The sequence below is a fragment of the Hypanus sabinus genome, chromosome 1 (genome assembly GCF_030144855.1).
Source record: "Hypanus sabinus isolate sHypSab1 chromosome 1, sHypSab1.hap1, whole genome shotgun sequence".
In the NCBI taxonomy this organism is placed as follows: Eukaryota; Metazoa; Chordata; class Chondrichthyes; order Myliobatiformes; family Dasyatidae; genus Hypanus; species Hypanus sabinus.
The window spans coordinates 94,165,920-94,177,553 of NC_082706.1; the positions used below are offsets into that span (position 1 = coordinate 94,165,920).

The following is an 11,634-nucleotide window of genomic DNA, read 5'->3' on the forward strand; positions in this document are numbered from 1 at the left end:
GATTCTGCAAATGCTGGAAATCCAGAGTAACATACAGAAAAAGCTGGAGGAACTTGGCAGTTCAGGCAGCATCTAAAGAGAGGAATAAAGAGTTAGTGTTTTGAGCTGAGACTTTTCATCAGGACTAGGCACATGGATGAAAGTACAGGGCTGATGGTTAGATTAATCTTGGATAGGTTACTAGGTCAGCACAACAGCTACACTGTTCTCTGTTCTCAAATGCTTGAGGAACAGTCTCGTTATATCAAAAGCACTGTTTTGCCAGAGAGGTAAGCATAGAACTTCGCAGCAGCAACCCAATCTATGCATGTCACCTGTTAGATTCCATCTTCCTCTTAAGTGAGAGACTGGAAGCAGACCTTTAGCTTCCATGCTGATAGCTATTGAAATCCACTGCCAAAACCACTGTGATCTCCTTCAGCCTAGTCATTAAACAACAAAGATAACAGAAATGAAGCAATAAAAACAAATCAGATTTATTTATTTCACATACATCGGAACATGCAGTTCCAAAGTACCAAACAATACACCTACAGCTGTGCTGGGGGGAAGTCCACAAATTTCGCCACATATTCTGGCACCGATATAGCATGCACATGATGTCTGGCCAACCGTGCGGTTTCTGGGCCTTTCAAAAGAATAGAAACGCTGCGCCCTGCCATGTATGTCATAAAAGGTGACTAAGGAGGGTTGGGCATATGGTTAGCAGCCCTATCCCGTAAAAATAATCATTGCTACAGAAACATCAGCATCTAAACCAAGCCAGCCAGTCTTGGGAGAGGTAGGGCCTCTTTTGGAGAGCCATATGATGTAGAGAAATGAAAACCAAAAAGAAGCTCCTTCACTGACATACCTACTGTCAATCAAGATGATCTCCAGAATTGGCATCTGGAATGTGAGGACCATGTATGAAGCTGGGAAAAACCCTACAAGTTGCAAAAGAATTTCTGAACAATAACTTAGATATTTTGGGACTCTGAAACTAGATGGACAAATTCAGGGCAAGTACAACTCACCTCAGGGGAAACTATCATCTATTCAGGTCACATGGAAGAGAATGCACCACACACTGACAGTAGGATTAATGTTATCAAAATAAGCACAAGGATTACTTTTGGCTTGGAAAATACGAGGATCTAGGATCATGTTTGCATCCTCCCGCATCAGTAATAGAAGAATAAATCTAAACGTTGTTTAGCCTACACCCCTACAGATGACAAAGACACCATTGTCAAGGAAGATTTCTGCAACTGAAGAGACATCACTACCCTCATGGGAGATTTTAATGCTATAATTGGAAATGACAACCCAAAATTTGAAGAAATAATGGGGCATCATGGATTTGGAGGCAAAAATGAAAACGGAGAGCTATTTGTAGACTTTTGTACATCCCTGAAATGGTAATCGGTGGCAGCATACTCCCTCACAAGCGCATCCACAGGGCAACATGGATTTCACCAGATCATCGAACAGAAAACCAGTTCGACCATATCTGTATCAGTAAGGAGTTCAGAAGATCCATGTAGGATGTCAGAGTCCTTAGAGGTGCGGACATGGCATCAGATCATCTTGTTATTAGTGAGCTTCAGATCCAACTTAAAAGGAATTATGCTGCAACAAGCAAAATGAAAAGCTATGCAACACAATTTCTGAAGGACCAGGGCAAAAGACAACAATTCAACCTAGTATTGCAGTACAGATTTCACGCCTTGGAGAAATTAAAATGAAGAATCAAGTGTGGAGGGGATCTGGGAACAAGCCAAAGATGTCTGGACCAGCACATGTAAAGAAGTTCTAGGTAAGGCAGACAGCCAACACAAAACCATGGATTTCTGCTGAAACACTCAGAAAAATAGAGCTAAGAAAAGCATAAAAAGGATGCACTTAACAAAAGCTAAACAAGAGCATCAAAGACGATTGCACAGATAAACTATATAGAAGCAAATAAGAAAGTGAACGCAAACATCAGAACGGACAAAAGAAACTATATTGAAGACCTAGCAAAAGAAGCAGAGCAGGAAGCATCAAAAGGGAACATGAAAGGACTGTTCGACACAACCAAGAAACTCCCTGGCAAATTTCAACCAGTGGAAAGACCAATTAAGGATAAAGAAGGACAAGTTCTGACAGGAATTGAGGACTAGACCCAAAGATGGGCTGAACACTTTGAACAGCTTCTAAACAGACCATCACCACCAGTCATCCCACAAGCAGAGAACGACCTAGTGACAGACTGTGGCACTCCTACCAAAGAGGAGATCAGAATGGCAATCAAGCTCCTAAAGGATGGTAAAGCTGCAGGACCTCCAGAGGCACTCAAGAGCAGTATAGACATATCTATTGAAATGATGCACATCATAAAAAAGGTCTGGGAAGCAGAAGGAGTACCCAAGAACTGGCGTATAGGACATCTAGTTAAAATTCCTAAGAAAGGAGATCTCCAGGAATGCAAAAACTACAGAGGGATAATGTTACTTTCAGTGCCAGGGAAAATTCTGAGTAGAATCATTTTAGAGAGATTGAAAAATGCAGTGGATGAGAAGATTAGAGATGAACAAGCAGGATTTTGACAAAACAGGTCTTGCATTGATCAGATTGCAACTCTTGGGATCATCACTGAACAGTTGTTGAAATGGAACACATCACTGACACTGCACATTAATTTTGTAGATTATGAAAAAGCATTTGACAGCCTGGACAGAGAGACATTGTGGAAACTAATGAGGCACTTTGGGATTCCAGAGAAGTTAACTAACTTGGTAAAGAAGATCTATGAAGATATGGAATGCAGCGTAATCTATGTAGGTCAGTTATCAGATACTTTCAAGGTGAACACTGGGGTGCAACAGGAACGCTTACTGTCCTCTTTTCTCTTCCTGCGAGCGGTGGACTGGATTATGAAACAAATGACAGATGGCAAGAAGAATGGAATACAGTGGACATTGTTCAGACAGCTGGATGATCTTGACTTTGCTGATGATTTGGCACTACTGTCACACATCCATGCTCAGATGCAAGAGAAAACACATCTTCTAGACTCCACATCGCAGAAAATAGAGCTACACGTCCATGTAGGGAAAACAAAATTACTAAAAGTATATGCAGGAAACAACAGTTACCCTGAGAAATGCTCCTCTAGAAGAAGTTGAGTCATTGGCGGTGCAGGCTCGAAGGGCCGAATGGCCTACTCCTGCACCTATTTTCTAGGTTTCTATTTTCTATGTCTATCTGGAAAGCATTGTCAACAAGAAAGGAGGTACTGATGAGGATGTAAAGACCAGGATCCAAAAAGCCAAAGGAGCCTTTATAATACTACGTCCAGTTTGGATGGCAGAAGAACTAAGGTTAAGCACCAAAATGAGAATCTTTAACTCAAATGTCATATCTGTTCTCCGATATGGCTCTGAAAATTGGAGACTGACATCAGAAGTAATCAGAAAAATCCAGACCTTCATCAACAAATGCCTACGTCAAATTTTGGGGCTAACATGGACAGACCACGTGAACAATACAGAGTTATGGCAAAGGACCAACCAGACACTAATTGGGGCTAAGATCAAGAGGAGGAAGTGTTGCTGGATAGGACACACATTGAGGAAGCCACCAAACAGTATCACCAGACAAGCTCTCACATGGAATCGTCAAGACAAGCAAAATCGAGGTACGCCCAAGTCCACATGGAGGAGGGAAGTGTTAACCAACACCAGGAGAGTGGGAATGACATGGTCACAGCTGGAGAGACATGCACAGGACAAGTTAATCCGGAAAGATGCTGGTGATGGGCTATGCTCACTTGTGAGTTGAAAGGCAGAAGAAGAGGATGGGATGATGTCTGGCAGAACAAAACAGCAACAACAAGCAAAAAAGCGAAACAAGCTCCGTTACTCCTTCCCACCCCCACACACAGACAGTCCAACAACTCCAGAACAGGTCCCCTCCAATCTCCAGGCTTAGGTAGTTGAGCTTCATCTTCCGATTGACCTTCAAGCTCTGGTCTTCAGTATCGACCGATGAAGGGACCACGAATTTCAGGGTTGAACTCTGCTCCTGCCAACACATTGGCCCTTGTGCCTTCTACTTGCACAGCCGTCTGATGCTGGGGACCTGGGACAGCCCAGCATCTATGTTTGCCTTTTAACATACATCCATGTCACTGTCCTTTAAAGCGAAGGCCTGAAGACTAAATCTTTCACATCACTGTCCTGAAACCCTAATATGCCCTCTAACATCTGCATATCAAGATACAAGATTGTTTAATGTCACTTCCAGTACACAAGTGTAAAGGGAACAAAATAATTGTTACCTTGGAACAGATGCAGCACAAAAAAAATGCACGCAACATGATAAAAGAAAATAAAAAAGCACAGTAAGTACAAATACATAAGATAGCTATATATATAAATTGCATATAACGTGACGTCAGGTACAGGAAAGTCTGTCCATTAGGAGAATCAGGCAGGAAACCCTGCTACGTGTCTCTGGTTAAGAGTAAACCTGCAACCTTAAGGACAGTGAGGAAATGGTCGGGGGAGGTTTATGAGGCACTCCAGGGTTGTTTTGGGGTGACAGACTGGCAGGCACTCTGTGAGCCACATGGAGAAGACATTGATGGGCTCACAGAGTGCATCACTGGTTACATCAGCTTCTGTGTGGACTGCAATGTTCCTGCAAGAACTGTCCTTTGTTATTCAAATAACAAGCTATGGGTAACAAAGGACATTAAGAACATCCTGAATGCTCAAAAGAGGGTGTTTAGAGATGGAAATAGGGAGGAGCTGAGGACAATACAGAGGGACCTGAAAGCCAAGATCAGGGAGGCTAAAGACAGGTATAGGAGGAAACTTGAGTGGAAACTCCAGCAGAACAACATGAGAGAGGTCTGGAGTGGGATGAGGACCATCACTGGGTTCCGGCAAATTAGCAACAGAGGAGCTGAAGGCAGTGTGGACAGGGCCAACAAACTGAACCTGTTCTTCAACAGATTTGACACTGTGGCCCCTGCCCATCCCCCAAGATTCATCTGTTGTCGGCCCCCAACCAACACATACTCCACTCTCCCCTCCTACCCCTCCTCACAGCCCCCCACCCTGCTCTCGTGACTACCCCCTCCCCCACCTGAAACCACCACGGTGGGCTTCACAGCTGAACAGGTGAGAAGACAGCTGAAACATCTCCACCCAAGCAAGGCTGCAGGCCTGGATGGTGTCAGCCCCAGGGTGCTCAAAGCCTGTGCCCCGCAGCAAATGTGGAGTACTTCACCACGTCTTCAACCTGAGCCTGAGTCTCCAGAGGGTTCCTGTGCTGTGGAAGACATCCTGCCTCGTCCCTGTACCGAAGACACCGTGCCCCAGTGGCTCCAATGACTACTGACCGGTGGCATTGACTTCCCACATCATGAAGACCCTGGAGAGACTTGTTCTAGAACAGCTCTGGCCTATGGTTAGGCCATACTTAGACCCCCTCCAGTTCGCCTACCTGGCCCGACTAGGAGTTGAGGATGCCATCGTCTACCTGCTGAACCGTGTCTACGCCCACCTGGACAAGCCAGCGAGCACTGTGAGGGTGATGTTTTTTGACTTCTCTAGTGCATTCAACACCATCCGCCCTGTTCTGCTGGGTGAGAAGCTGACAGTGATGCAGGTGGATGCTTCCCTGGTGTCATGGATTATTGATTACCTGACTGGCAGACCACAGTACGTGTGCTTGCAACACTGTGTGTCAGACAGAGTGGTCAGCAGCACTGGGGCTCCACAGGGGACTGTCCTGTCTCCCTTTCTCTTCACCATCTACACCTCGGACTTCAACTACTGCACACAGGCTTGCCATCTTCAGAAGTTTTCTGATGACTCTGCCATAGTTGGACGCATCAGCAAGGGAGATGAGGATGAGTACAGGGCTACGGTGGGAAACTTTGTCACATGGTACGAGCAGAATCATCTGCAGCTTAAAGTGAAAAAGACTAAGGAGCGGATGGTGGACCTAAGGAGGGCTAAGGCACCGGTGACCCCTGTTTCCATCCAAGGGGTCAGTGTGGACACGGTGGAGGATTACAAATACCTGCGGATACGAATTGACAATAAACTGGACTAATCAAAGAACACTGAGGCTGTCTACAAGAAGGGTCAGAGCCATCTCTATTTCCTGAGGAGACTGAGGAGCTTTAACATCTGCCGGACGATGCTGAGGATGTTGTACAAGTCTGTGGTGGCCAGTGCTATCATGTTTGCTGTTGTGTGCTGGGGCAGCAGGCTGAGGGTAACAGACACCAACAGAATCAACAAACTCATTCGTAAGGCCAGTGATGTTGTGGGGGTGGAACTGGACTCTCTAACAGTGGTGTCTGAAAAGAGGATGCTGTCCAAGTTGCATGCCATCTTGGATAATGTCTCCCATCCACTCCATAATGTACTGGTTAGGCACAGGAGTACATTCAGCCAGAGACTCATTCCACCTAGATGTAACACTGAGCGTCATAGGAAGTCATTCCTACCTGTGGCCATCAAACTTTACAACTCCTCCCTTGGAGTGTCAGACACCCTGAGCCAATAGGTGGTCCTGGACTAATTTTCACTTGGGATGGTTAACTTATTATTATTAAATTATTTATGGTTTTATATTGCTATATTTCTACACTATTCTTGGTTGGTGCGACTGTAACAAAACCTAATTTCCCCGGGATCAATAAAGTATGTCTGTCAAATGATAAAGTAATGGTGGTGGAGGGTGGTGTAGTGGGATGGATTAGTGGGTGGTGTGATGAGCCTTACTGCTGGGGGGAAAGCAATTGTTTTTGAGTTTAATGGTCCTGGCACGGATGCTACACAGCCTCTTCCCTGATGGGAGTGGGACAAACAGTCCAAGAGCAGGAAGGATCCTTCATGACATTGTTAGTCCTTTTCCAGCATCTTTCTGCACGCATGTCCTTGATGGCATCCGGCAGATTCGACGACCCACTGGACAGCCTTCCTGTCCGCTGCAGTGCGGCTCCTGTAGCATGCTCAGAACTGCTCATCTGTAGAAGGCTGTGAGCATCGCTGTGCACAGTCCATCTCTCTCCAGCCTGTACAGAAAGTAGAGGTGTCATTCAGCTTTCTAGATTGTGTAGGATGTGTTCTGGAACCACAAGAGGTTGTGTGAGATATGCATTGAAAATGCTTATAGTTTCCACTGCTGTGCTGCCAATGGGAAGAAGGGAACGAGTGGTGCAAGCCCTCCTGAGGTCGACAACCATCTTCTTTCTCTTGATGGCACTGAAGTGGTTATTTGCCTGGCTCTTCTACCTTCTCTCTGTAAGATATCTCATCATACTAATATCATCAACAAACTGTCCCCAAGCTCTAACCTGACCCCTAACCCGACCCCTAACCCCCCCCCTCTATCCCCAAAACTCTCCTTAGAGAACTAGCAATAACAAGTCTTTCTCCACCAGCACCTCACAAGCTTGTATGAGAGCACCCATGAAGAGGTTTTGTCTACCAGAAAACATCAGATAATAATCATGAGCTAATAAAACACAAAATACAAGGTACATCTTACAATCTATTTCTTGAGATCATGGGATCATTCATGCACCTGAAGGGAACAGGAGGTGTTTTGCAGACCAAGGTTCTACAAAAAAAAGCTATGCCCCATAGGCCAGATGGTTGGGGACAGGACATGGAAGACCCGGTAACTAATTCATGACTATGACATGCAGATATTCTTTAGCACTGTCAAGAACACCTAGAGACCAAACACTGAAGGACCCTTATCTCTTCCCAACTAACAGTCAAGAGCCTACTCAAAAACAGACAGGCAATCAGCAGTTGCGGGAAGGAACAGGTCAAGGACCTCTTCAGATGTATCTGCTGCTGACAGATGCAGCCACAAACCGGCCATTCTCTCCTCACCACCACACCAAAATGACAGGAAGTCAAACAATAACATCACAACTGAAAACTAATAAGATCTTGGGGGTGTATTTTATTTACATTTTTAGTGAAAGTCTGTGTATTCTAAAAATAAGTGTGCAGAGATACATTACCATTAGAAAATACACTTTTTCATTATTCTAAATGTAAATATAACCAGAGATCCATGAGCTAGTCCTCATTGGAGGATCAGAGGTAGAGGGGATTAGCAATTTAAATTCCTGGAAGCTGCCATTTTAGAGGATCTGTTCTGGACCCAGCACACAAGTGCAATTGCAAAGGATGCACAGCAGTGCCTCTACTTCCCTAGGAGTCTGTGGAGATTTGCCACGATGTCTAAAGCTTTGACAAACTTCTATAGCTGTGTAGTGGCTGCTTCATGGCCTGGTACAGAAACACCAATGCCTTTGAATGGAAAATCCTACAAAAGGTGATAGATGAGGCCCAGTATATCACTGGTAAAATCCTCCCAACCATTAAGCATATCTACATGAAACACTGTCATAGGAGATTCTCACCACCCATGCCATGCTCTCTTTTTTCTGTTGCCATCAGGTAGAAGGTACAAGAGCCTTGGGACTTACATCACCAGGTTCAGTAAGAGTTAATATCCCTCAATCATCAGGCTCTTGAACAAAACGGGATCACTTGCCTCATCACTGAAATGTTTCCACAACTAATAATCTCAGTTTAAGAACTCTTTATCTCATAGGCTTGTTGGCTATTTATTTATATTTGTATTTGCACAGTTTGTTGTCTTCTGCACTCTGATCTATCTTTCATTAATCCTGACATAGCTGCTATTCTATAGATTTGCTGAGTGTGCCCTCAAGAAAATGAATCTCAGGGTAGTATAGGGTGATAATAAAGTTTACTTTGAATTAGCACAGGTTGAGTACTCCTTATCTGAAATCCAAAAAAAAACCTCAAATCTTTTTTTGTTTGAGCGCGGACATGACATCACAAATGGAAAATTCCACAAGATGCTTGGAAGGTTCTCAGAGATCTGAGAGATGACCCCCAATCATGCACCGTCAGCGTTGGAGTGAACATAAGCCACTAAACGGTATGCTGATCATGAAACGAGCAAAGATCCATCAGGATGAACTGAAAATTTAAGGCAATTGTGAATATTCAGCAGGCTGGTTGCAGAAATTTAAGAAAAGGCACAACATAAAATTCTTAAAGCTTCTGCTGATCTCGAGCACTAGAACAAGTCTACAATGCTAATTTTTTATATCCCTCATAAAAACTAAAACGCAAATACAGTGTACTGAAACCCTTTCATCAAAACGCAGGACGGTAGATGGAGACTGAAAGCCTGTGGTTAGTTGTTGTTGTTGTTCAACAGCTCATTCAGATATTTTCCTGATGCTGCATTTGTTACTCTGTACACATTATAATTTCATTACTCCAATGGTATGCAATATTTTTCTCTGTTTTATTTATATATAAATACAGAAACTTCTGACCCCAAGCATTTCAGATAAGGGGTGCTTAATTTATTATTCAATGCATCATATTAGGATATCATCAAATCACTGAACCTGTAACATGCGTTGCAGAATGGCAACAGGATGGAAAGACATCATTCGGCCTATCAATACTGTGATAGAATTAAAAAATGCTTGACTAAAAACAACGTGAACTATTACATGAATAGTCATATTACACGGTAAGCCAAACCAGTTTAAAACTCAACTTCCGGGTTCAAAATGCGCGTTGTTTTACGTCTGCAGACTAAAATTGCACTGAGGGACTATCATAGTAACAACTGTACAAATACCTCCTTCTCTTGTCCTGCGTGAATTGAAGCTCAACCAGTCCAAACGTGGAATAAAAAGCAAACTGCACCAGAGTTAGGTACCAGCCGAAGGGTTTGAAGCCTTCCAATGAGAAAATGAGCTCCTAGGAATCAAGAGAAGGGGTGTTAAATGCGAATGTAATTGTGTGTAGTGCAGAGCAATGCAATGCAATGAGCACAACCCACCCCGGCCTGTAACAACACGGGGTAGGCTTGAATTGAAGAGTAAGCGGCACTTGTGCATAAAACTTGTCAATGACCTGCAGGTATCCATACACGAGATAGAAGACGAAGACTCCAGTCACACAAATGACGAACTGCATAGACCTGGAACAGTCACCCAGATTGAAGCCGATCACTCGCAGCTGCTCCGCCGACTTGATGTGAGGGGACATGGAATCGGGCGCGTCGGGGACACTGATGGAGATATATTTCCTGGAGCCGTTCATCTTTATCAACCGGTCGGTCCCGCCGCCAGTCGCAGGCCTCAGGCTCAGAGCTGCCGCAAACAAACCGCCGGAGAAGTCAAGTCAATGCCGCAGCCTCACCGCCGCATGGTGAATGAATCCGGCAGTCGTTCTTCGCGCTGACAACACTAGTATAGTAGTAGTACTCGTTATTGTTGCCGGTTCCTTGCTACTTGCCAACACTCAATGGGCAGGGTTACGGCAGCAGCACAGTGCGCATGCGCTGCCGTCCACCTCCACCGGCCGGGGTGAAAGATCCCGGGTGGCCGGCCACTGCGCGTGCGCAGGACCCGGCCGGTGACGGCACCCTGGGTGGCTCTGTCTCGGATTTCCCTGTCCCTCCCTCCTACACGGTCAAACTGCTGGACGATTTAGTGACACGTGTCCTTGAGTGCAGACGTCTTCATTGGCCTGGCGGGTGAAACATGGTGTGTTGGAGTGTGGTGTATTTCATGCTTAGGGACGACTGGGTAGTCTGAACTTCACCATTTGCGGTAGGCCGAAGTATCACCAATTCTGCAGAAGCTGGGTATGCAAACAGGCTGTTGGTTTGCAGGGACACAATGAATGATCTACAGTTCTGTCTGTACAGTTAATCAAAATCGCCCCACCAAGTACAAGGAGCTGGCCTTGCCTTCTTTTGGTGATGCTGGAAATTAGAACAACCTACCTGATGTAGCTAAATAAAAGACCCACAGTACAAGAGCAATTTTGCAGCTAAAAAAATTCCAAGCCTGGTGTTAATCTCAAATCTTCCCCATACTTTCAGTGATTTCCTCTAACCTGACCGGAATTGCAGGTGGTGCTTATACTTTGACATGACAGACATACAATTCTAGTTTATCCTCTCTTGTATTGTGTGTTTTGACCAATAAGAAGCACACACACAGCCATTTTAACAACCTCATCCGTGTAAGCTGAGACTCCTTCCATCGTTTACATTTCTTAACATCTTGCATTTATAGTATCTTCCTTTGACAAGTTTAATATCTTAAAATTCATTCATAATTCTCTTCCAAATTTATGTCCTGAAGTCAAAAACTTTTGTCATCTTAGTCAAACCCAGCCAAATTTATCGTAAGTAAGCTGTTACTTTGCCCCTACCTTTATATTAATTAAGAAAACACAAATGAGGGACAAAACACTGACCCTTGTAGAACCTCATCAGTAACAGCTTTTCAGTCATTAAAAATCACCAGTTATTTCCATTTGCTTTCTGCCTCTGAACTAATCTTTGATCCAATTGGCTACACCATTTTAGATTTCCTTTTATCCCCTTGCACTTTCGTGTGGGAATTCATTGAAACTTGCTGAAATTCATGTCTGATTGGTTCTTAATTTTGTTTTTTAGTGCAACCCATGGAACCACTTTTGATGATCCCTTTAACATTACCCTTCCTAATGTCCTTTTCAGATTTCCCTGCAAATGACTATCTTCAACAGTGGAGAATTT

General features: G+C 44.3%; 1 protein-coding gene across 1 annotated transcript in view; it reads right to left on the reverse strand.

Annotated features, from left to right (window-relative positions):
- Positions 1-10,858, reverse strand: part of slc35b3 (solute carrier family 35 member B3) — a 58,045-nt gene extending 47,187 nt beyond the window's left edge. The window contains exons 1-2 of the mRNA XM_059972432.1: positions 9,975-10,858; positions 9,697-9,818 (exon numbers count right to left, since the gene is read on the reverse strand). Coding sequence (XP_059828415.1) covers positions 9,697-9,818; positions 9,975-10,163 — 311 coding nt within the window. The 5' untranslated portion in view covers positions 10,164-10,858. The remainder of the gene's footprint in view (positions 1-9,696; positions 9,819-9,974) is intronic.
- Positions 10,859-11,634: the final 776 nt, after the last annotated feature.